Source organism: Gouania willdenowi, chromosome 14 (genome assembly GCF_900634775.1).
Source record: "Gouania willdenowi chromosome 14, fGouWil2.1, whole genome shotgun sequence".
NCBI classification, from domain to species: Eukaryota; Metazoa; Chordata; class Actinopteri; order Blenniiformes; family Gobiesocidae; genus Gouania; species Gouania willdenowi.
Genome location: NC_041057.1, coordinates 14,165,269 through 14,191,005, shown reverse-complemented (window position 1 = coordinate 14,191,005; position 25,737 = coordinate 14,165,269). Strand labels below are relative to the sequence as shown.

The 25,737-nt window shown below is 36.8% G+C and overlaps 2 protein-coding genes and 1 long non-coding RNA gene across 3 annotated transcripts; 1 reads left to right on the top strand and 2 right to left on the bottom strand.

Moving 5' to 3' along the window:
• Positions 1-2,053: 2,053 nt before the first annotated feature.
• On the bottom strand, positions 2,054-6,167 carry LOC114476198 (phosphoglycerate kinase 1-like). Its single transcript, XM_028467545.1, has 5 exons — positions 5,916-6,167; positions 3,892-4,071; positions 3,564-3,741; positions 2,587-2,685; positions 2,054-2,514 (listed from the first exon to the last, which is right to left on the bottom strand). The coding sequence occupies exons 1-5, from the start codon at positions 6,150-6,152 to the stop codon at positions 2,474-2,476; spliced, it is 735 nt and encodes a 244-aa protein (XP_028323346.1). The 5' UTR covers positions 6,153-6,167; the 3' UTR covers positions 2,054-2,473.
• Positions 6,168-7,844: 1,677 nt separating this feature from the next.
• On the top strand, positions 7,845-9,718 carry LOC114475251 (uncharacterized). The gene is made up of 6 exons (XR_003675452.1): positions 7,845-7,897; positions 9,024-9,060; positions 9,167-9,210; positions 9,295-9,345; positions 9,458-9,514; positions 9,638-9,718. It is a non-coding gene; the product is annotated as an uncharacterized LOC114475251 (long non-coding RNA).
• Positions 9,719-11,153: 1,435 nt separating this feature from the next.
• On the bottom strand, positions 11,154-25,057 carry pgk1 (phosphoglycerate kinase 1). Its single transcript, XM_028465918.1, has 11 exons — positions 24,900-25,057; positions 20,344-20,394; positions 20,097-20,252; positions 19,633-19,777; positions 17,922-18,025; positions 17,697-17,816; positions 15,016-15,130; positions 12,991-13,170; positions 12,663-12,840; positions 11,687-11,785; positions 11,154-11,614 (listed from the first exon to the last, which is right to left on the bottom strand). The coding sequence occupies exons 1-11, from the start codon at positions 24,962-24,964 to the stop codon at positions 11,574-11,576; spliced, it is 1,254 nt and encodes a 417-aa protein (XP_028321719.1). The 5' UTR covers positions 24,965-25,057; the 3' UTR covers positions 11,154-11,573.
• Positions 25,058-25,737: the final 680 nt, after the last annotated feature.

Below are 25,737 nucleotides of genomic sequence, written 5' to 3'. Positions count from 1 at the left end.
AAAATTTCAATTATTTTCCATCATGACACTGATGATGTGTCTGTGTTGTTCTTTTTTCCCCCCCATCAGAGCACCAATTGAAGGACCAGTGTATGTTAATCAGAATTATACAGGTAAGTGTGTACCATTGTCACAAAGTTGGTTATTATAACATGTGATTTTTTTTGTGTGTGTGTGTGTGTTTCTCTGTCCTAAAGAGGCTGTGGATGTTTATGAAAATATCTTCCCACCTGTGGAGACACCAGATGGTGCGTTTATACCTTTATTTCAGCTTCAGGTTGAGATGAAGTGTTTAGTTTGTTGAGTTGATGGAATATAAAGACACAACTTACTATATTTTATTTTGTTTTCACCAAACAGAGAACGACGACTATGAAAACTCTGAATTTCTGGATGACGTAAAAAATCAAGAACCCAGTGAGTTACTGTATATACTATACATTTTTTTTTATTTTTAGTTTTGATCTAATTATGATAATAACCTATATAATAAGAGTTTTAACCATTTTCCGCTTCCTTTCCTGTTTTTTTTTTTTTTTTTAGCTGAGTCGGATTATGTGAATCAACTGGACTGCAGGTGAACGCAACAGAGAACACCAATTTAGGAACTTTTATGTTGTGATTTATTATTACATTTTTACATGTGTAACACAAGAAGCTGTTAACTGTAACTGTCAAAGCAATGATCACGTGGTTTAGGAGCCAAACTGGCGCTGCAACCTCATGGCTAAATAAATGCACTAAATAAAAGTGTGAAGGTGAATTTTATTTTTTTATATATATTCTTAGATAAGTTCCCAACCACTCAGTCACCTCAATAACAAAGAGTGAGGAAGAAAAATGTCAACCTCTCAAAATTATTCAGCAGTTTAAATCTGTAATAAAGCAGAATATTACAAAAAAAGTCAACATTAAGTGTTGACATTAGAAAGTGGATAAATTAACAAACTTGAATTGCTGCTTTTGAGTATAGAGCATACTCTCAAACATGAAAATACAGCTACTGAGAGAATGTTCACAGGCTTATATTATGAAAATTCATTTATCAGAATCAGAAAAAAAAACTTAATCCCTGAGGGGCAAATACAATGTCATTTAAAAAAACTACATTTCTAATAATAATTACACACGCATGCAGAAAACAAGGAGCAAGACACACAAGGAGGTTGTAAGGTAAACTGAAATAATGAGGCGCAAAATGAATAAATGTGCAAATAAGATAAGGTGCAACAATGGCCATGAGGTGCCAAAGTCAGATTATTACTCAAATGTATGAAAAGCAATCATGAACTAAAGGCCAAAATAAAAAAATTCACAAACTCAGAATGAATAAAATATTACATCATCAGAATTGCTATAGTGGCAAGACAGCACTCTCCAAAATAAAAGCCATGACCAACCATACACATAACACAATTTTGGGTTGTAATCCACATGTTGGCTTCCTTGTCAACATATATTCTATTAATATATCTGACAGAGGATTTTTATCTCCCACGATCATTAAAATAAAACATCTGCTCCAGCTTATGCCACTGAGCTGCTGAGGCCTTGTAATACCAGCAGGTCCCTGAGGTCCTCTGACCAAAGTCTGCTGGTTGTTCCTCACACAAGGTTAAAAAACAAAGGTGACTGTACCTTTGAGGTTGTGGCCCCCAAAACTTGTAACGGTCTCCCCCTAGAACTGAGTGACCTGACCTTTGTGGACATTTTTAAAAAGCAGCTGAAGACCTGTGTTCAGACATGCCTTTAGCTGATCTGTCAGTATTTCTGCATTGTGACTGTTCTGTATTAACTCTGATTCATTTTCTCTGATTTTGAAGCACTTTGTGACATTTCTGCTCTTGAAAGGTGCAATATAAATAAACTTTTACTTACTTTTGTGACTCTTTATGACCCTAGTGCACTACTTTCTGATGGTAACATCCCGCAGGATAACACAACTAAAACCACTTTGAGCACCGGTTTGAACCCAGGTTATCCTAAAAAAAAAAAAAAAAAAAAACTCGGAAGCTTCTGTTTTTCAACACAGACTGTTTTATTAGCTTGATGCGGATCTCAAACCAACAATCAGGGACAACAGGTGACCAAAGCTGACGTTAGGAGCGACGTAACATATTGACACACATCACATACACCATTTCTCTACGTAACTGTATGCATACACCCTCTAGTGTAGTGATGATCCCAGGAGGCTAAAACACAAACATTCATACAAACAGCCAGTGTTTAGGTTTGATTTTGAATACAGGCCGCTCCTCTTTCCAGTGTTTAATAAGGCAGAAAGCTCCCGTGAACCGCAGAGAAGAGTTAGAGAATCGTTTCCTGTGAGGCATCTGATTGAAATACGACGACTAAAGTATAGGCTGCGTTGGACTGCTTTTCATGACGTCTGGGTAGGTTTTGGGGTGATAAAGGTTCCTCTGTCTGAGCAGCTACCAACATCTCACACAGGAGCAAACACTCCAGGCTTTTAGACGCTGCTGAGTGCGTCCACACCAGGCAGGACTTTACCTGAGGACAGAGAGAGTGAAGATTGGCATCGTCACCTTTGAAGTTGTTTGTGGTCATCGCAGCTTCACTCACCCTCCAACAGCTCCAGGCTGGCTCCGCCTCCTGTGCTGACATGGCTGACCTTGTCTTCTGTGTTCCACTTGGCGCAGCATGTGGCGGTGTCGCCCCCACCTGGAAAAACCATCACCAATCAGTCTTGTTACAGAATAAACACCACATTAGTTTGCACATTTTGTCTTCAATGATCACTTTTACAAATAGTTTCCCTCCTTTACTAATTACATGTTACACTTTGGCCTTTAAGGCTGAAGTGCTGCTACAGAAATTCAAAATACATTAAAGAAAAGTGTTTTGGAGAAATATGCAAATGACATTAGACCATAGCTCTTTTTCAATTGTAGGTAACTCTATAATAGTTGGGAATTAATATAAATGCTATATCAAACACCAATATAATGTCTGTATTTATGTGTGTAGATTGTGATAATTCTGTGTGATGTCATAATGCACTTTAAGGCTTTTCTCTGGTTAATGTTGCTATTTGTATGTTTGTAATGATAAGTGAATATGGGGTAGGCACCTATAAGATTTCTTGCTTCGGCCGACTGCTTTTGAGCTTTCATTACCGTGTAATGATGTATCTTGTGTTTTGTAAAAAAAAAAAAAAAAGGAATGTAAATAGCTCAAATAAAATAAAGCAGATATTTTGTTTTCTTATCTTTAAAAAGAACAGAAAAAGAATGCGCATGCACTAAGAACCGTATTTTAAAACATGCTTGATGGGTGCACATTATCTATCTATATGCTTATTTCCATTAGTTGAACTTGAACATATTAAAGCAGAGAATAAACAGAAAATACATCAGATTAATAAAATACAAAGATCAGGGCAAAATAAAGAGCCTAATGTAAGGAACTGTTAGATATTAATGGATCAAATAAATAAAATGAATGTCAATTTATGCGTTTATCAAAGTTGTCCTTAGTTATTTGTGATGGACACTTGGTGTCACCATTGAGATTACTAAATACACACTTTGGTTTCTTACCGATGATTGTGATGCAGCCAGATTTGGTCACCTCCACCACTTTGTCCATCAAGTTCTTTGTCCCCTTGGCAAAGTTCTCCCATTCAAACACGCCGACTGGACCGTTCCACACAATCTGCTTAGCCCTGCTCACGGCCTCTGCGTTGGCCTTAGAGCTCTCTGGCCCACAGTCCAGACCCTGGAGACAAAAACATCAGGAGTTACAGTAAAAATCAGACATGTCCAGGTGTTTACGCCCCCACATTTTTACAGAAGGAAATGATCAAAATATTATCAAAGCTACTGTGGTCTGTTGGAGGCGTAAAGACTAGATAAAGATGTCTCTCACCATCCAGCCTGCAGGGATTCCAGTAGCGACTGTGGCTGTGCCGGTGGTGGCTTTTTCATCAAACTTGTCAGCAGTGATGAAGTCGATGGGCAGTGTGATCTTGACGTTGTTCTTCTCCGCTTTGGCCATCAGGTCCTTAACGATGCCAGCGCCTTCCTCATCAAACAGGGAGGTACCGATCTAAAGGGTGAGGAGGGAGGAGGAAGGAAGAAAACAACCAACTATATATTCAAAGTGGCTTTAAATCCTCTGTTGTCTTTTTGTATCAATTAGTCATATTTCAAATTTGAGCATTGTAGATTTGAAAATGTATAAAATCTGTGTACATTTTTCCATGAATTTTGAAAATATTTCTGCAGTGTTTAACGTGTAAAGACGCCGTATCTGCTGCTGTCGTTGATTTTTTTTTTAGCTGTTGCTGCAGTTTGTAATATTATTATAAACTGTGGAAGGAACTGCTCATGTGCAATGTGCTCTTTGAGCTTTAACCATCGTAATTCTCTTCATACATTTGCATAATTGTTATCAATTCCTATGCAAATCAGATGAAGTATTAAACTTAACACTCCATCTGTTTCTATATATAATAATAATGTTTTATAGAATCAATTTGAAGGCATGCTGTTGAAACATCCTTTATGTATATAATTCTTTAGAAGAGGGTGCAGCAACACACATTTTTAAAACGTGTTGAAGGTTTTATTGTTAGATTTCATGAAGTCAGCAGATAAAACCCAAAGCTCTCATCATGTCTTTTTAAAGCCTGCAGTGAAAAGGTCGATACGGGTTTATGAACGTGATTCTTAGCTCGTGCAGTTTCTAAAGATTGTTTGAACACTGATATTGTTGAGTTTACATTTCCATAAACCCCCTTATCGTCACTTTGCTTCAGACTCAAAGATAATCAAACACAGGCTTTTTGAGGGGAAAACTAGTGTAACATCCTTTGACGTTGCTCCACTTCCCTGAATGGCTTTTGTGGCCATTGCAGGTTCTCCTGCCCAGTGGAAGGGCAGCTGTAGCACGGCTGATACATGACTGTGCATGGGTGTCTGTATCCAGTTGTGTGCGTCTGCTCACACCCTCCTGTTCACTCTAGGGTATCTGTCAGTGCATCAAGGTGTCACGGTCGGAGTTTACCTCATACTGAGATCGATTATGAGCATATATGCATATGTGCACTACCGGAAAATAAATTTTTGCTAAAAAAATTTTTAGAAATGCTTTTTGCTACTTCCGCCGTGCTGAATGAGTGACAATCTCAGTCAACAACTTAAGTAAAGTAATAGTGTCTCATGCAGCAATTGCAATATGAATAGGAATAGTTTATTCTCCAAAAAAAACATGATTATAATATGATTGCTATAAATATCAGTTAACCTAATGTAACTTTACAATAATAAGCTGTTGTATTTATATAAATTAGCAATCTGATCATGACAATCATATTTATTTATTTATTTTATTTTATTTATTTATTTATTTTTTTTAAATCGATGGTCGACTGATTTTCGCATTTTTCAAAATCATTTGAGCAATCTCTGTATGACATTGCACATGGCAATTCCAGCACGGGTACATTTCAGTATGTAGCGGAGGTAAGCGTCCATGACACTTGCCCAGTTTTTAGGTACCCCTGATGTATGCAACATAACATTCTTTACCAATAAACTAAATATGTGCACATTTCTTTAAAAGAACATGTGATTCCAGTGCAGTGCGTATATTGGCTCCTACCTGATTTCTTTGATTTTTCTTTAACATTTAGGTTTTTGTAGAATTTTTCTCCACATTCACTTTAATATAATTTCATAAATTACAGCAACCAACACAAATATGTGTATTAGAGTTACTTAGGATCTGTATGAAGCTGCTATTGTGAGCTTTTGCTGCACATCAGAGCAGCCACAGCTGGCAGTCAGCTGCACTATTTACATACGATACATTAAAATTCCCTACAGGTACCCTTTAAATAAGGAGGAGGAGCAGTCTGAATGCTTTTAGTGCTGCATTTTGGTCCTCACCTCCATGTTGTTGAGGACTTTTAGGAAAGTGAAGGCCATCCCACCTCCGATGATCATCTCGTTGACCTGATCCAGCATATTGTTGATCAGCTGGATCTTATCTTTTACCTTCGCTCTAAAACACAAAGACAGCGCGTCAGTACAGATAAGATACTCACAGGTAGACTGAGTTTTACTGGGAGGAGCAAAAAAACATGAAACAGAAGCATAAACCTTACTGACCACAGATGTAAACATTTAATCGTTTCCTGAACTGTGATCAGAACCACAATAGCCAAGTTGTCTTTCAATTTCAGTCTTTAGAAACAAATCACTCTAAATTATGGGAGTTTGTATTAAAAAAAAAAAATTATTCCACACAAATGAAAACAAGCGTTTTGTCTGATATTTCATTTACAATAGCACAGTTCAATCCATTAATAAGATAAACTGCAAATAAATTCAGGAGCCCTTGTTTGAAATGATGACAATCTCTCCAATATCTATAATCCCATCACCTCCTCACTCTGACGACTCAGCAACAACCTTACCTGAGGAAACTGTTACCAAGGACACTTTAGCATGCTAATGAGGGTCAACTCCACAGTCTAAATCACAGACTTCCAACTCGTCAGTTTAAAACTGAAGAAGGTGAAACGTCTTCAAGCAAAACTCAAAGTCCAGTTGCTCTAACTTTGCTACCAGAATCAACATAAAACAAGACAATCATCAACATTCCCTGCCAAATTGGTTGTCATGATAACTCAACCTTTTCTTAAATGTCCTAAATCTAAGAACTCACATCAGAAAATAAAATTACTATCTTAAACGGTTTTTAAGAAAAGCTGTCCTCTGAAAAAACCTCTTACAGAATAAAGAAAAATGGAACAATGGTAATAACTCTGGAAAAAATAATTGAGCGCTTCTCATTTTCAAACTCCATCAAGGTATTGATACCCTGGAGCTCAAACCTACATCTCCCTTCACACTTTGTGGCAGTATAAACTCCTGATAAAAATGTTTAACAATGGGCTGATTTGTCCTTTTCAGGATAAGGTTATGAACTCCTGCCAGGATTTGTTTTTTAATCTAGAAAAAATACAAGTTCCCTCCTTTGACAACCAAGAGGTCCTGCTCATTTCTCTCCCGAACTTCAACTATTACTTATATTTACACGTGCTCCTTATTTACTGATAACTGTCTTCCTTTTGTTTGACTTCTGCTGTGGATCACCAGTTGATCATTACACAATGATGATCGATGTCCTCAGAGGTGATTGGTGAAGCTTGCACAACACCCGAAACCTTCGGCTTTCGTCTGAGCACATGTTCAGATGGACTCATACAGTTTTTCCTCAAACTTTTGACTAAAAAAAAAAAAAAAAAAGGTCAAGGTTTTGCTTTCAAAATTTTACCGAGAGTAATTAAATACTTTTTTATGACAACAAGTGGCAGTATGTAAGCAATAATGCTCCATTGTGTGGGTAAATGTTTTAATGGTGACTCACTTAAATGCAACGGATGTTAACTAAAAGGCAGTTACTGTGTCTTTCAGAGACTTTTAGAGCCCTTCACCAAAATGTATCCAATACATTTAAACATCCTAATAGAAATACGTTCAGTTGAAATGTAATTCTGTAACTTCTGTTTGTTTGTGCCTGTGTAGTAAAAGCTAGTGTGTACATCAATAGACCTTACATACATTATTGACTTGATTTCTGATTCCACATCTATTGGCATAATATACATCATTCATTAATGAAATATTATGTTTATATATTGTATATAATATATATTGACTTTTGTTATTTTTTTAAATAACTATTTTAACAGACTTGACATTATCACATTTTCCTTTTTTCTGTCATCATGCAGTTTAAGTGTATTTTTAATACTCAAACACAAAAAATACACATTACAATTTTGTTTACCCCAACAAAAGTTTCCTCATTCTATTTCTACATTTTTCCAGTGAACATCAGCTGAAACCTAGACTCTCACGAGGTAATGCACCATAACCTGAAGATCCAGTTTCACACATTGATTAAAATCCTAAATAATTATTTTGTGTTTACGGAGCCGTTTCTAGCTTTGTGCCGACCTTAAGCAACATAATGTTTGCGGCCTCTGAAATCTCCTACAGCTTGAAAATGTCAACCTGTACTTTTAACGCACACTAAATATCAATTTTGTGCATTACAATTACTGTATATCAGAGAATATATTTACCTCAATTTTTAGTAAAGTGCATAACGCGTTAGTAACAATTTAGTAGGATTTTAAGGCCACAATATTGTTTATTCCATTAATGCCGTTTTATGGATGAGCATGTACAGTGTCTGAAATAGGCTTAAAAATGACTCAGCATGTTGGAAATAGATTCATCAATGTTTCCAAGTACCCCCTGCAATGTGTTCAAGTACCCCTAGGGGGACACGTACCCCTGGTTGGGAACCACTGCTCTAGACTAGAGCATCCAATTCAGCCCACAGGGGACATAAAAATGACCACAAAAAAACCCAAAAAAAAACATCAATAATTGTGTAAATTAATAGATCAATTTTTCCTTAAATCCTGCTACTTTCCTCAAATTAATTCACACAATTGGAGTTTTAAAAGTGAAGATCCTGTCCATGACTGACATACACTATTTATCATTTATACTTAATGTATTTATCATAAAATCTGCACATCATATTTTACTTTATTAATCTGACCATGTTTGTTCCCTCAACTAAAATGAGTTTGACACCCCTGCATCAAATACTTCACAAACAGCTAAAATCTAAATATATTTTACCAGCTCAATTGGTCACATCACTACCTCCTCTAATTATAATTAAACACAGTGAATGTTTAATTCTATTCTGAGAGCAAGAACACCACACAAATACACTAATCATGTGTTTATTTCCGAGTTTATTAAACATTAAAGACATTTACTCTTCTTTGGGCACCCCCTAGTGGCTAATGTGGCCAAATGCAATTGCACAAAATTTTGTTCACTTGTAAACAGCTTCTTTTTAATAAATGAATAATTTTCATTGAAACCTATAACTGGATTTTTTTTTTTTTTTTTAATATTATGTCTTTTTTGTCCCAAATGAATGTTTGTGCTTTGTTGCTGCAGTTCAAATGAACAGCTCAAGCTCTGAAGACAACTACATGTGAGTGTAAAAACCTAAAGGAATAAAGCTGTAAAATTAAAATTTCAATTATTTTCCATCATGACACTGATGATGTGTCTGTGTTGTTCTTTTTTCCCCCCATCAGAGCACCAATTGAAGGACCAGTGTATGTTAATCAGAATTATACAGGTAAGTGTGTACCATTGTCACAAAGTTGGTTATTATAACATGTGATTTTTTTTGTGTGTGTGTGTGTGTTTCTCTGTCCTAAAGAGGCTGTGGATGTTTATGAAAATATCTTCCCACCTGTGGAGACACCAGACGGTGCGTTTAGACCTTTATTTCAGCTTCAGGTTGAGATGAAGTGTTTAGTTTGTTGAGTTGATGGAATATAAAGACACAACTTACTATATTTTATTTTTTTTTCACCAAACAGAGAACGACGACTATGAAAACTCTGAATTTCTGGATGATGTAAAAAATCAAGAACCCAGTGAGTTACTGTATATACTATACATTTTTTTTTTATTTTAGTTTTGATCTAATTATGATAACCTATATAATAAGAGTTTTAACCATTTTCCGCTTCCTTTCCTGTTTTTTTTTTTTTTTTTAGCTGAGTCGGATTATGTGAATCAACTGGACTGCAGGTGAACGCAACAGAGAACACCAATTTAGGAACTTTTATGTTGTGATTTATTATTACATTTTTACATGTGTAACACAAGAAACTTTTAACTGTAACTGTCAAAGCAATGATCACGTGGTTTAGGAGCCAAACTGGCGCTGCAACCTCATGGCTAAATAAATGCACTAAATAAAAATGTGAAGGTGAATTTTATTTTTTACATATTCTTAGATAAGTTCCCAACCACTCAGTCACCTCAATAACAAAGAGTGAGGAAGAAAAATGTCAACCTCTCAAAATGATTCAGCAGTTTAAATCTGTAATAAAGCAGAATATTACAAAAAAGTCAACATTAAGTGTTGACATTAGAAAGTGGATAAATTAACAAACTTGAATTGCTGCTTTTGAGTATACAGCATACTCTCAAACATGAAAATACAGCTACTGAGAGAATGTTCACAGGCTTATATTATGAAAATTCATTTATCAGAATCAGAAAAAAACTTAATCCCCGAGGGGCAAATACAATGTCATTTAAAAAAACTACATTTCTAATAATAATTACACACGCATGCAGAAAACAAGGAGCAAGACACACAAGGAGGTTGTAAGGTAAACTGAAATAATGAGGCGCAAAATGAATAAATGTGCAAATAAGATAAGGTGCAACAATGGCCATGAGGTGCCAAAGTCAGATTATTACTCAAATGTATGAAAAGCAATCATGAACTAAAGGCCAAAATAAAAAAATTCACAAACTCAGAATGAATAAAATATTACATCATCAGAATTGCTATAGTGGCAAGACAGTACTCTCCAAAATAAAAGCCATGACCAACCATACACCTAACACAATTTTGGGTTGTAATCCACATGTTGGCTTCCTTGTCAACATATATTCTATTAATATATCTGACAGAGGATTTTTATCTCCCACGATCATTAAAATAAAACATCTTTTCAGCATCTGCTCCAGCTTATGCCACTGAGCTGCTGAGGCCTTGTAATACCAGCAGGTCCCTGAGGTCCTCTGACCAAAGTCTGCTGGTTGTTCCTCACACAAGGTTAAAAAACAAAGGTGACTGTACCTTTGAGGTTGTGGCCCCCAAAACTTGTAACGGTCTCCCCCTAGAACTGAGTGACCTGACCTTTGTGGACATTTTTAAAAAGCAGCTGAAGACCTGTGTTCAGACATGCCTTTAGCTAATCTGTCAGTATTTCCGCATTGTGACTGTTCTGTATTAACTCTGATTCATTTTCTCTGATTTTGAAGCACTTTGTGACATTTCTGCTCTTGAAAGGTGCAATATAAATAAACTTTTACTTACTTTTGTGACTCTTTATGACCCTAGTGCACTACTTTCTGATGGTAACATCCCGCAGGATAACACAACTAAAACCACTTTGAGCACCGGTTTGAACCCAGGTTATCCTAAAAAAAAAAAAAAAAAAAAAACTCGGAAGCTTCTGTTTTTCAACACAGACTGTTTTATTAGCTTGATGCGGATCTCAAACCAACAATCAGGGACAACAGGTGACCAAAGCTGACGTTAGGAGCGACGTAACATATTGACACACATCACATACACCATTTCTCTACGTAACTGTATGCATACACCCTCTAGTGTAGTGATGATCCCAGGAGGCTAAAACACAAACATTCATACAAACAGCCAGTGTTTAGGTTTGATTTTGAATACAGGCCGCTCCTCTTTCCAGTGTTTAATAAGGCAGAAAGCTCCCGTGAACCGCAGAGAAGAGTTAGAGAATCGTTTCCTGTGAGGCATCTGATTGAAATACGACGACTAAAGTATAGGCTGCGTTGGACTGCTTTTCATGACGTCTGGGTAGGTTTTGGGGTGATAAAGGTTCCTCTGTCTGAGCAGCTACCAACATCTCACACAGGAGCAAACACTCCAGGCTTTTAGACGCTGCTGAGTGCGTCCACACCAGGCAGGACTTTACCTGAGGACAGAGAGAGTGAAGATTGGCATCGTCACCTTTGAAGTTGTTTGTGGTCATCGCAGCTTCACTCACCCTCCAACAGCTCCAGGCTGGCTCCGCCTCCTGTGCTGACATGGCTGACCTTGTCTTCTGTGTTCCACTTGGCGCAGCATGTGGCGGTGTCGCCCCCACCTGGAAAAACCATCACCAATCAGTCTTGTTACAGAATAAACACCACATTAGTTTGCACATTTTGTCTTCAATGATCACTTTTACAAATAGTTTCCCTCCTTTACTAATTACATGTTACACTTTGGCCTTTAAGGCTGAAGTGCTGCTACAGAAATTCAAAATACATTAAAGAAAAGTGTTTTGGAGAAATATGCAAATGACATTAGACCATAGCTCTTTTTCAATTGTAGGTAACTCTATAATAGTTGGGAATTAATATAAATGCTATATCAAACACCAATATAATGTCTGTATTTATGTGTGTAGATTGTGATAATTCTGTGTGATGTCATAATGCACTTTAAGGCTTTTCTCTGGTTAATGTTGCTATTTGTATGTTTGTAATGATAAGTGAATATGGGGTAGGCACCTATAAGATTTCTTGCTTCGGCCGACTGCTTTTGAGCTTTCATTACCGTGTAATGATGTATCTTGTGTTTTGTAAAAAAAAAAAAAAAGGAATGTAAATAGCTCAAATAAAATAAAGCAGATATTTTGTTTTCTTATCTTTAAAAAGAACAGAAAAAGAATGCGCATGCACTAAGAACCGTATTTTAAAACATGCTTGATGGGTGCACATTATCTATCTATATGCTTATTTCCATTAGTTGAACTTGAACATATTAAAGCAGAGAATAAACAGAAAATACATCAGATTAATAAAATACAAAGATCAGGGCAAAATAAAGAGCCTAATGTAAGGAACTGTTAGATATTAATGGATCAAATAAATAAAATGAATGTCAATTTATGCGTTTATCAAAGTTGTCCTTAGTTATTTGTGATGGACACTTGGTGTCACCATTGAGATTACTAAATACACACTTTGGTTTCTTACCGATGATTGTGATGCAGCCAGATTTGGTCACCTCCACCACTTTGTCCATCAAGTTCTTTGTCCCCTTGGCAAAGTTCTCCCATTCAAACACGCCGACTGGACCGTTCCACACAATCTGCTTAGCCCTGCTCACGGCCTCTGCGTTGGCCTTAGAGCTCTCTGGCCCACAGTCCAGACCCTGGAGACAAAAACATCAGGAGTTACAGTAAAAATCAGACATGTCCAGGTGTTTACGCCCCCACATTTTTACAGAAGGAAATGATCAAAATATTATCAAAGCTACTGTGGTCTGTTGGAGGCGTAAAGACTAGATAAAGATGTCTCTCACCATCCAGCCTGCAGGGATTCCAGTAGCGACTGTGGCTGTGCCGGTGGTGGCTTTTTCATCAAACTTGTCAGCAGTGATGAAGTCGATGGGCAGTGTGATCTTGACGTTGTTCTTCTCCGCTTTGGCCATCAGGTCCTTAACGATGCCAGCGCCTTCCTCATCAAACAGGGAGGTACCGATCTAAAGGGTGAGGAGGGAGGAGGAAGGAAGAAAACAACCAACTATATATTCAAAGTGGCTTTAAATCCTCTGTTGTCTTTTTGTATCAATTAGTCATATTTCAAATTTGAGCATTGTAGATTTGAAAAATGTATAAAATCTGTGTACATTTTTCCATGAATTTTGAAAATATTTCTGCAGTGTTTAACGTGTAAAGACGCCGTATCTGCTGCTGTCGTTGATTTTTTTTTTAGCTGTTGCTGCAGTTTGTAATATTATTATAAACTGTGGAAGGAACTGCTCATGTGCAATGTGCTCTTTGAGCTTTAACCATCGTAATTCTCTTCATACATTTGCATAATTGTTATCAATTCCTATGCAAATCAGATGAAGTATTAAACTTAACACTCCATCTGTTTCTATATATAATAATAATGTTTTATAGAATCAATTTGAAGGCATGCTGTTGAAACATCCTTTATGTATATAATTCTTTAGAAGAGGGTGCAGCAACACACATTTTTAAAACGTGTTGAAGGTTTTATTGTTAGATTTCATGAAGTCAGCAGATAAAACCCAAAGCTCTCATCATGTCTTTTTAAAGCCTGCAGTGAAAAGGTCGATACGGGTTTATGAACGTGATTCTTAGCTCGTGCAGTTTCTAAAGATTGTTTGAACACTGATATTGTTGAGTTTACATTTCCATAAACCCCCTTATCGTCACTTTGCTTCAGACTCAAAGATAATCAAACACAGGCTTTTTGAGGGGAAAACTAGTGTAACATCCTTTGACGTTGCTCCACTTCCCTGAATGGCTTTTGTGGCCATTGCAGGTTCTCCTGCCCAGTGGAAGGGCAGCTGTAGCACGGCTGATACATGACTGTGCATGGGTGTCTGTATCCAGTTGTGTGCGTCTGCTCACACCCTCCTGTTCACTCTAGGGTATCTGTCAGTGCATCAAGGTGTCACGGTCGGAGTTTACCTCATACTGAGATCGATTATGAGCATATATGCATATGTGCACTACCGGAAAATAAATTTTTGCTAAAAAAATTTTTAGAAATGCTTTTTGCTACTTCCGCCGTGCTGAATGAGTGACAATCTCAGTCAACAACTTAAGTAAAGTAATAGTGTCTCATGCAGCAATTGCAATATGAATAGGAATAGTTTATTCTCCAAAAAAAACATGATTATAATATGATTGCTATAAATATCAGTTAACCTAATGTAACTTTACAATAATAAGCTGTTGTATTTATATAAATTAGCAATCTGATCATGACAATCATATTTATTTATTTATTTTATTTTATTTATTTATTTATTTTTTTTAAATCGATGGTCGACTGATTTTCGCATTTTTCAAAATCATTTGAGCAATCTCTGTATGACATTGCACATGGCAATTCCAGCACGGGTACATTTCAGTATGTAGCGGAGGTAAGCGTCCATGACACTTGCCCAGTTTTTAGGTACCCCTGATGTATGCAACATAACATTCTTTACCAATAAACTAAATATGTGCACATTTCTTTAAAAGAACATGTGATTCCAGTGCAGTGCGTATATTGGCTCCTACCTGATTTCTTTGATTTTTCTTTAACATTTAGGTTTTTGTAGAATTTTTCTCCACATTCACTTTAATATAATTTCATAAATTACAGCAACCAACACAAATATGTGTATTAGAGTTACTTAGGATCTGTATGAAGCTGCTATTGTGAGCTTTTGCTGCACATCAGAGCAGCCACAGCTGGCAGTCAGCTGCACTATTTACATACGATACATTAAAATTCCCTACAGGTACCCTTTAAATAAGGAGGAGGAGCAGTCTGAATGCTTTTAGTGCTGCATTTTGGTCCTCACCTCCATGTTGTTGAGGACTTTTAGGAAAGTGAAGGCCATCCCACCTCCGATGATCATCTCGTTGACCTGATCCAGCATATTGTTGATCAGCTGGATCTTATCTTTTACCTTCGCTCTAAAACACAAAGACAGCGCGTCAGTACAGATAAGATACTCACAGGTAGACTGAGTTTTACTGGGAGGAGCAAAAAAACATGAAACAGAAGCATAAACCTTACTGACCACAGATGTAAACATTTAATCGTTTCCTGAACTGTGATCAGAACCACAATAGCCAAGTTGTCTTTCAATTTCAGTCTTTAGAAACAAATCACTCTAAATTATGGGAGTTTGTATTAAAAAAAAAAAATTATTCCACACAAATGAAAACAAGCGTTTTGTCTGATATTTCATTTACAATAGCACAGTTCAATCCATTAATAAGATAAACTGCAAATAAATTCAGGAGCCCTTGTTTGAAATGATGACAATCTCTCCAATATCTATAATCCCATCACCTCCTCACTCTGACGACTCAGCAACAACCTTACCTGAGGAAACTGTTACCAAGGACACTTTAGCATGCTAATGAGGGTCAACTCCACAGTCTAAATCACAGACTTCCAACTCGTCAGTTTAAAACTGAAGAAGGTGAAACGTCTTCAAGCAAAACTCAAAGTCCAGTTGCTCTAACTTTGCTACCAGAATCAACATAAAACAAGACAATCATCAACATTCCCTGCCAAATTGGTTGTCATGATAACTCAACCTTTTCTTAAATGTCCTAAATCTAAGAACTCACATCAGAAAATAAAATTACTATCTTAAACGGTTTTTAAGAAAAGCTGTCCTCTGAAAAAACCTCTTACAGAATAAAGAAAAATGGAACAATGGTAATAACTCTGGAAAAAATAATTGAGCGCTTCTCATTTTCAAACTCCATCAAGGTATTGATACCCTGGAGCTCAAACCTACATCTCCCTTCACACTTTGTGGCAGTATAAACTCCTGATAAAAATGTTTAACAATGGGCTGATTTGTCCTTTTCAGGATAAGGTTATGAACTCCTGCCAGGATTTGTTTTTTAATCTAGAAAAAATACAAGTTCCCTCCTTTGACAACCAAGAGGTCCTGCTCATTTCTCTCCCGAACTTCAACTATTACTTATATTTACACGTGCTCCTTATTTACTGATAACTGTCTTCCTTTTGTTTGACTTCTGCTGTGGATCACCAGTTGATCATTACACAATGATGATCGATGTCCTCAGAGGTGATTGGTGAAGCTTGCACAACACCCGAAACCTTCGGCTTTCGTCTGAGCACATGTTCAGATGGACTCATACAGTTTTTCCTCAAACTTTTGACTAAAAAAAAAAAAAAAAAAGGTCAAGGTTTTGCTTTCAAAATTTTACCGAGAGTAATTAAATACTTTTTTATGACAACAAGTGGCAGTATGTAAGCAATAATGCTCCATTGTGTGGGTAAATGTTTTAATGGTGACTCACTTAAATGCAACGGTATAACTACAAATTTCATTTTGCATTGTCTTGATGTCTTGAAGGCAGTTACTGTGTCTTTCAGAGACTTTTAGAGCCCTTCACCAAAATGTATCCAATACATTTAAACATCCTAATAGATATACGTTCAGTTGAAATGTAATTCTGTAACTTCTGTTTGTTTGTGCCTGTGTAGTAAAAGCTAGTGTGTACATCAATAGACCTGTAGAGATAAATGACCCAGTGAGAGAATCCCGATCTAATGCTGTGAGAATATTCCTGAAAGCTCAGGTTAAATTACATGAACATATAATGTGTTTGGCCCTGTGGATGTCCAGTGTAGAACAAAGCAACAGCTCCAGAGTACATAATGAGATTAGATTCTATTCCTGTTGGGAGCATCGGCTATTTTAGAGGCTGCAGGTATGTGACACCTGAGGGAGGAAGTGGAAGTGCATCCAGACTGATGATTGACACGACACTCATCTTAAGGCAATGACAAACAACTGATATTATCATTTCTGGGGTATCTACAGTAGACAAAGTGTTGTTGTTACAAATGTTCTCTTTACCACCTGATTTCACGTCACTCACACTTGCCGTTATAAACAAGGTACATTTCATCGAATGAAATGTGTCACAAACCGTATTTTTCGGACTATAAGGCGCACTTAAAATCCTTTAATTTTCTCAAAAATCGACAATGCGCCTTATAATCAGGTGTGCCTTATGTATGAAATTAATATGTCAAAATGTTTTAGTACAACTTTGGTAAACTATGAAGCTGCACCTCTTGATGGATTTTTGGCACTTCCGGGCTAACGTAGTCAGGCGCCTCGTGGAGTGATATGTACCAGTACTGTGCTTCAACATACTGAACTGAAAAAGTGAGTGTAATGTTCTATGTTTTATGTGTTAAACCTGAACAATGTTGAGAGTTATTGTTAATGAGTTGAATAAAGTCTGAGTTATCTGACTATTTTGTTTCGCTTAATGAGCCTTATTAATAATAATAATAATAATAATAATAAAAATAATAATAATAATAATAATAATAACAATAATAACAAACGGTGCACCTTGTAGTCCGGTGCGCCTTATGTATGAAAATAGACCCGGTCAGACCCATTCATTGATAGTGTGCCTTATAATCCGGTGCGCCTTATAGTCCGAAAACGACGGTAATTGTATTGTGTGTCCTCACCCTCCGAGGATGGCCAGGAAGGGCCTCTGAGGTTTCTCCAAAGCCATGGCGAAGTAGTCGAGCTCCTTCTTCATGAGGAAACCAGCCGCCTTCTGAGGCAGGTTCACTCCAACCATGGAGCTGTGGAGGAGATGAAGGACAATGAGGAAATTAAACAAAGCAGAAGTTCCTAATCAAAGCATTGATTGGATGAAACTGTATTTTGCTGATCAGCCTCCTGCTCACCTGTGGGCCCTGTGAGCTGTGCCGAAGGCATCGTTAACATAAACGTCTCCCAGTTTGGACAGAGACGCTCTGAATGAGTCAATCTGTTCCTGGGAGGCCTTGGTCTGTGGAGAATATATAGAATATGAACAAATATGTGTTGTCGTCTGCATTTATGACTATGACTGAGACTGACAGCAGAGAACAACCAAAGCCTCTAAAGGCTCCAGATATCGAGCAGCTGCTGTTCCCATCAGCAAATCACAGCTCACATTATTTCTGATGCACAACAGCACAGGGTGACACTGTAAGACTAAATGTCGGATAAAGTTCAAGTGTCGGCCAAATGTCAGAAAGTCAGACGATGGTGTGACTGCTGCCTCCTGGATTCATGTACAGAAGACGTTCCCGATCCCAGGACTGCAGGACAGGTGGAACTGAACCATGAGAGAGCTTTGCAGACAAGATTCACATTTCTACACAGGCTTTTATTTTGAAAGTGGAATCTGATTAGAAGTGGAATGCACACCCTAGAATACAATGTGCATGTGAAATCATCATTGGCATTAAAGCCCACTTCACTGCTTTTTCATATTCCAGTTTGGTTAACTCCACTGTGTGCTGGGAAAGCTTTTATAAAGACCTAAAAATAAAAAAGCCTGGTGTGCATCAGAAACCCAGCAGCATACCAGCCGGGCCTCACAGGACAGGAAAAGCCTGCTGACCTTCAGCATAAATGTCAGGAGGTCACAATACTGAGAGGCGACCCGCATTTATATCTGTGGTCAGTCCACAGTGTGAGTGTGACGGGTCATTATATTAGACCGTGTCCTGCTCTGAACTCAGTCAGATAATTGTACTTTAATAATATTGTGTTTAAATTTTCTTATTGTGGTATTACTTTCTTATTTGTGTTTATACTTTCTTTATGCCGTTTTTCTAATTGCTGGAAGCCGAGACCTCTGACCACAATTCTGTTCTGTGTATGTTAGTGTATGAATAATGACACTGAAAGGATTCTGCTGACAGCAGCTGAATGAGACTCCCAGGTTTTCAAACAACACATTTAAACTATCCTGTTTGTCTCATTTAAACACCCTAAACATGAGAAAAAAAAGTTTTTAAATCCACACACATTCTTTAATATAAAAACACACTCATTTTTGGGGGGTTTAATGGAGCAGTTTATTTTATAAAGTAACCAGAACTCTAATTTCAATTTCCACTTCAACAGACTGTCAAACTCACCTGTCCTGCAAGAGCATTAATTTAGGCCTGCAGGATGACTATAGCATTCAGAAACCAGATGAACACGTAGGTAAAGCAGAATATACTGTAGTTCAGCTTCAGACACTAAATGTTTCAGACCTTCAGAAATTATATGATTCATAGTCATTTCATTTTTGGAATTATCTGATCTCATACATGAAATTAGACTGAGCTTTGAGTTTGGCATCTTCTGTACTATAACCTGACTTTATTTTCATTGACTACAAACAAGTTGCAGCATAAATCCTGGAGGGCCACAATCCTGCAGGTTTTCAGTGACTCCCTGCTCCATTCATAATCTGATGAATTTATCAAACTGTTTACAATCAGGTTAGGCAGAGCAGAAAAAGATCAATAACCATCAGGACCGTGTCCCTCTAACACACAGTATGCACACCTCTGTGCTACACCACACCCTGTTTAATACCGTACTCATTTTCAGTAACCAATAGATGACTGTCACCTTGTTTCCGGCTTTGTCTTTTCCCTTCCCTTCTTCAGCCACATGGAAGCGGAGGTTCTCCAGCAGGATGACGGATCCGGTGGCGGGATTAGCGCAGGCGGCCTCCACCTCAGTGCCCACACAGTCCTTCATGAAGGCAATGTCCCTAACAACAATAACCAGGAAGTGAATGCTTTGGGTTAACTAAAGAAACCTGAACAAACAGTGAAATATAGTTTTCAAAAGAGATATTTCCACCATTTTAGCTCCAAGTTCTCCATTAATTATTAGTAATTGTCCTTTTTAGCTCCTTAACTACTTACTGTTTCCAATTCTTTGTAGGTAAATAAGTACAAACCGTAGTAAACAATAACTGAATAAAAAAAAACATCCACAAAACTGCTATCTTTACTAATTTGTAATTGCAAACTTAATCCCCAAACTTCCTATTGGTTCTTTAGGTGTAATTGTGTGTGTAATCTCACCGGCCTAGAAGTGTCTTAAGCTCTGCAGCAACAGGCTCCAGGGAATATTTCTCGGGCATGACGTTCCCATCAGGTCGGCCCAAGTGGCTCATCAGCACCACGGACTTGGCTCCATGGTCCAGGCAGTGCTGGATGCTGGGAAGGGCTGCTTTGATCCTGAAACATCAGCAAATTCACACATAAGAAGACGAGGATGGTTTAAAGCTATAAATATAAAACATGATGATGTTTGAGGCGGAGACTCTACCTTTGGTTGTTGGTGATCTGCCTGTCCTTCATGGGAACGTTAAAGTCAACCCTGGAATAAAAGAGAAATTCTTCCTGATTTGGGTTAATTGATGAAATGTTTGAATACAAACAATGGTTTGTTTACTGATGCATTTGGCAAAGAAACTGAATATAAACAATATTTCCTCGTCTCCTTCCAAAACTATGTTCTTTACTAATAAGCTTACAGGATGACAGCAAGAAAATTGACTTTCAGCTTTGTAACTAAATTCTAATAATCTACTCGATTGAAATTATTAAGTGAATTTCCTTTCAGAAGGAAAATAAAGGGCTATCAATTATCATTTTTTAAATGTGAAAAAATACATAATACACACACAACATTGGAATTTCAGTTTTGAAAACACCAACACTTAGAGGAAAAAATTAAGTCGGACTGATTGTAAATTTATGACTTGATCAAATCAGTCCTTTGATTTTTTTTTATTGAGAAGAACAATAAATATAATCCATAGGGAAGTCCCAATACAACTTTTTCATTTCCGATATGATACCGATATTGCAGCCTTGCGTATCGGCTAGGGATGTAACGATTCACTCAACTCCTGATACGATTCGATTCACGATACTGGGTTCACAATACGATTCTCTCGCGATTTATTTTACAAAATGGGACTGCAGCCAAATTTTTTTTTTGGGAAAAAAACTAAAAAATACGGTACTATTTTCCTGTTTTTTTTCATTGTCAAAAGAATTCCTTGATAAACTATTCAAAACAATGCAATTTAACTAAAAATAAATCTTGAATGAAATAAATAAAGGAATAATACAAATGAAAATGAAGCCTATTAATTTAAATTCTGGTTCTATAATAAACAATGCAAAACTGCATAATAGTTCTTTTTCTTTTTAAAAGTGCAACTGAAAATGTATTTTGTGCCTTAACAATTGGACTTTAAAAAAAAAAAAAAATGTGATTGTACTGATTTACGTCATATTTGTTTGGACCAGTAGAGGGCGCTGGTAACACAGTGGTCGGTTGGCATGCAGCTATTCTAGTAGTGAAGAAGAGAAGCTATGCTAGCAGACAGAGATAATAGAAAAACGTGACTTTTACAGATATTCAAGTAATATTACAGATATTCTTTCAGTGCTAAAGGGGTAATGAATCATTTATTAACATATTTAAGAGTAGAAGGCGGCCAGAAAGAAAGTATTAGCAGACTCCGCCCGCTGCCTACACTCGTGGTTAAAAAAAGTACTGCGATTCAATTTTCAGAAAATCGATATCAACCGTGATACCTATGAATCGATTTTTAACTGCCTTACGATTAATCGTTACATCCCTAGTATCAGCCGATACCGATATTGATCCAATATTAGCATGAATACTTTTTACTTTTTTTATTCTTTAATAAAAAAGTAATCAATATGTATTTTGTAGTGTGGAATGTTGGAAAAGTGATCAAGTGATGTTACTCAAACAGAGAACAATAGTCAGCAACAGCAGGTATCAGAAAAACTGACCCATTTATTAACCATATGTTACATACATATCTACAATATTCTACAATTGAATAAAAATATAAATAAATGAATTGGGGAAAAATAAATAAATTGGAGAATTCAGAAATTTTAATCCGATATTCGTTTTCAGGCTAATATCGAACCGATATTCGATATTGATATCGGATCGAGACATCCCTAACAATCCATTAAAAAAACATCAAGCTGCTGGAGCTGATCTACATCTGAAATCACAGCTCTAAAATGATGCAAAAAGGAACCCAAAAAGTGAAAATTAAACAGCATATCATATAAATAGATAAAAACATACAAAAAGAGGCCTTGGTTAATAAAAAACTTGTCTACAGTAACATCAGTGCGGTGTCTCTAAAGCGATGAGAACATGCTGCATCCCTCGTCCTCCACTGTTACGTAACCAGCTCCACTCTACTCTACCCCTCCCTCACTGAGGACCTGGTTGTCTGCACGATCAGCCCGCACAAGCTGTGCACTGACGCCATTGGAACAGCAACCAACAGAGCCGCGATGGTCAGCAGTTCTACAGCTCAACAGGAGATTCCTGCATAAAGAAATGCAGCTCATGTGTTGTCAATGTACGTCAGCTGTAGCTCTTTATTCAACTGTATGCTAACATTACAATCAACTGTAGCAATGGCCACACGACGCTCAAGCAGGGACTTTAACATAAAAGAGTGAAGATGTTATTCATAAAAAATACTTCCAATTGAAACAAGGTAGACTAATGAAAGGTCAGCTTTTTTTAAGGTCTAATAATGTCATAACAAGTGATTACACATTTTTCACCACTTGAATTTGTGTTTTTATATAATCCTCCATTTGTTTGGTACAAATATTTAATTAACCACTACAATTGTCAGCCATAGGATCACAAAGATCCAAAAGCTATTTAGCATTTTCCAAACAGTTGTCCAAACAGAAGAAATCTGTATTCTCTTATTAAAACCTAACCCACATAAAAACACTATATATCAGTGTCTTTATTTGTCTAAATTAAAAGTTTTAGGGTCAACTTTTATGGTTAAGCGACAATAAAGATAAAACCCATAACAGATCAAAACAGAAGAACCAGTGTATGGTGATGCAATAATCATAACTAAAATGGAACAAAACTGGATCATAGCTTCAAAACCATCAGCATTTATGATAAATTATCCAAACTAGTCATATGTAGCATCTACAAAGTTACTCTTTTCCCCCCAACAGACCTTTTTATCTAACATCATTCAAGTTCAAATCTGATGAAATGTAAAACATTCTGGCCTCAAAAAGTAAATCTCACAGACAAATTTATGAAAAACCTGCAGTAATTTCTATATTTATCACTTAAAAAAAGAATATTTTTGCGCCAAAAATTGCAGCTTTAGGAAAGTTAGAGTTGTTTATGAAAAAAATAGTTAAAGGAAAAAGTTGGTGTGCACTCTGTTCCTATAGCAACAACCAGCCCTTCTGCATGTTAATCTGGAAATTGTGTAGTAGTCCCAACACAAACTCCTGAAACGCAACAGTTTGTCTCTGCAGCTCCACATGTTTGTAACTTTAGTGCGAGGGTATTTTTGCCCTTTGACTCTGAGCTGTGTGTCCTGCAGGATGAACCTTGTCCTGTCCCGCCTGTCAGTTCTTCACCAATCAGAACAAACCCACATGAACCTCTGGCATTTGCACACTGCAGATCGGTTTCACTAGTGCTCACTGGGCCTCAGCAGTTAATAGAGACAAACCCAGCAAATAAATAGTACAGTAAAATCAGATCATGAAGGAAATTTTTACAAAAAAAAAAAGAGTGTTTTATTTGCCAACAAGAGAGACTAGATCCTGCTTTTCTAAGGCTGGGATGTCAAAATCTTTGGTTCAGGGGCCAAATATAATGGTTTATGGATTTTAGAAGGTGTAAAGTACTAGTTGCAATTACTTTATATATGCTTATTTATCACCAATCTTACATAGTGCATTATGTTAGAAGAAAAATACTTTATGAATCCCATTTTCGTGAAATTTATGTGCAAAGTAGGGGTGTATATTGCCTGGCATCTGGCGATACGATTCGTGTCCCGATATTAAAGTACGAGGCTATTATTGCATTTTTTTTAAAAATATGTAAATGTGTGCACCTTCATGAGAACATTATGTATGAAATAAATTGTATTGGCATATTTTACACTCAAAACATTGGATTTAACATACCATGTGCCAACAACTTAAAATAAAAAAAATAACACAATCTGTCTGTGGCTTTTAAACCAACTTTGACTTTAGTGCAACATGGTTTTAGTACAACTTAACTGAGGTATATGTCTAGAATAACAAATAAATGCAAAAAGTTAGTACTTTCTTTTTAGATTTTATTAAAAAAAACACAAGCTGGTCAACATGCCCAGGTTTCAGCGCACTCCTTTGTGCAGTTACAATGTCTCCTGTAGTGGAAAAGACTTTCCTGGTTAAATAAAGGTTAAAAAAATTTAAAAAATAACAATAAAAAAAAAAAAATCGATATGGATGCATTTTGAATCCCGCGACGTAATATCGCGATATATCGCAGAATGGATTTTTTTTTCCCAACACCCCTAGTGCAAAGTAGTCGGTAACAAATATTCTTAAAGTGGTATATGATATATTAATGATCAATGCTTTCCACTGAGGTTTTAAAAAGTGAACAACTTGTGTTTTATATTCAGATTAGAAATCTAAGGTCCTGTAATTGTAAATCAATCAGAAAAAAATGTGTGTTATTGAGGATAACACGGTGTTTAGCTGCAGCTAGTGGATGCAGGCGGTTCATCCATGCAGCATCATCTCACTGTCACGTAACATGAATGAAAGCGTGACAACACTTCCTGTCTTTAAACTAGCTTTCACTAAAAACCCACAATCCGTCACTATTACAATTGTGCCCCTAATGGCAGGGAAAATAGTTTCTAATTACCTCTGGGGTGATATTTTAGGGATGTTTGGCGGTTAATAGTTCCCTCGTTAACTACCAGTGTATTTTAGTATTCAGAATATGAAGCATTTGACTCAGTGAACACTCACCTCATCACGACGCGTTTCCCCTTCACGTCCACCTTATCCAGGGTGAGTTTGTTCGACAGAGACATCTTGTTTGGTTGTTCCGGTTCTTCCTGATCCTTCCTGACTGGGTCTACTCCGCCTCCGCTGGTTGCTAGCAGCAGACAGACAGCGGTCACCTTCTCGCAGCGCAGAGGAATAGCAGGAGGCGGGGCGAAGAACACCCCCGTTCACCGATTGGATAATTAGTAAAAAAAAAAAAAAATCTTAAATGTGTTTGGGCAGTGGAGCTGCCACTTATATGACGTATGAAGGTAGTTTACGCCTCCTAAAGAGAGGTGACCAAGTGGCGCCATCTTGTGTGGGTCAGAGCAAAGGCAGGACTTCTTGTAAATCAACGTAGTTAGGAGGTTCTCAACAATCAAAGTAGAATTATTCACTGAATTTATGGTAATTAAATTTCAAAACGGTTAGATATTTAAAATAGTCATATGTAGCTATCACACAGAATACCTGTTCTTCTGACAAAACACTAAACTACCCCTGGTCTGAAAAAACAGACTCAAGACTGTAGTGGTTAGATCATTTCAATGTACAGTATTTAATATGTAATGTACACTAACCATTCTTAATGTAAAGAATGAGTTTTATTTCATCTCAAATAAGCCATAACTAATATGTTCATATTAAATATACAATAAGGATGATAATGGTTATAATCAGAGGCGTTGTAAACTAAGTAATGACTTTGTCGTTATCTATGTAGTGTAAATATTTTATTATTTTTTTTACCACAGATATGTTGATCAAAAAACTTAAAATACATAATTGTTGATTAATGGGTTTTGTGAAGAAATAAACA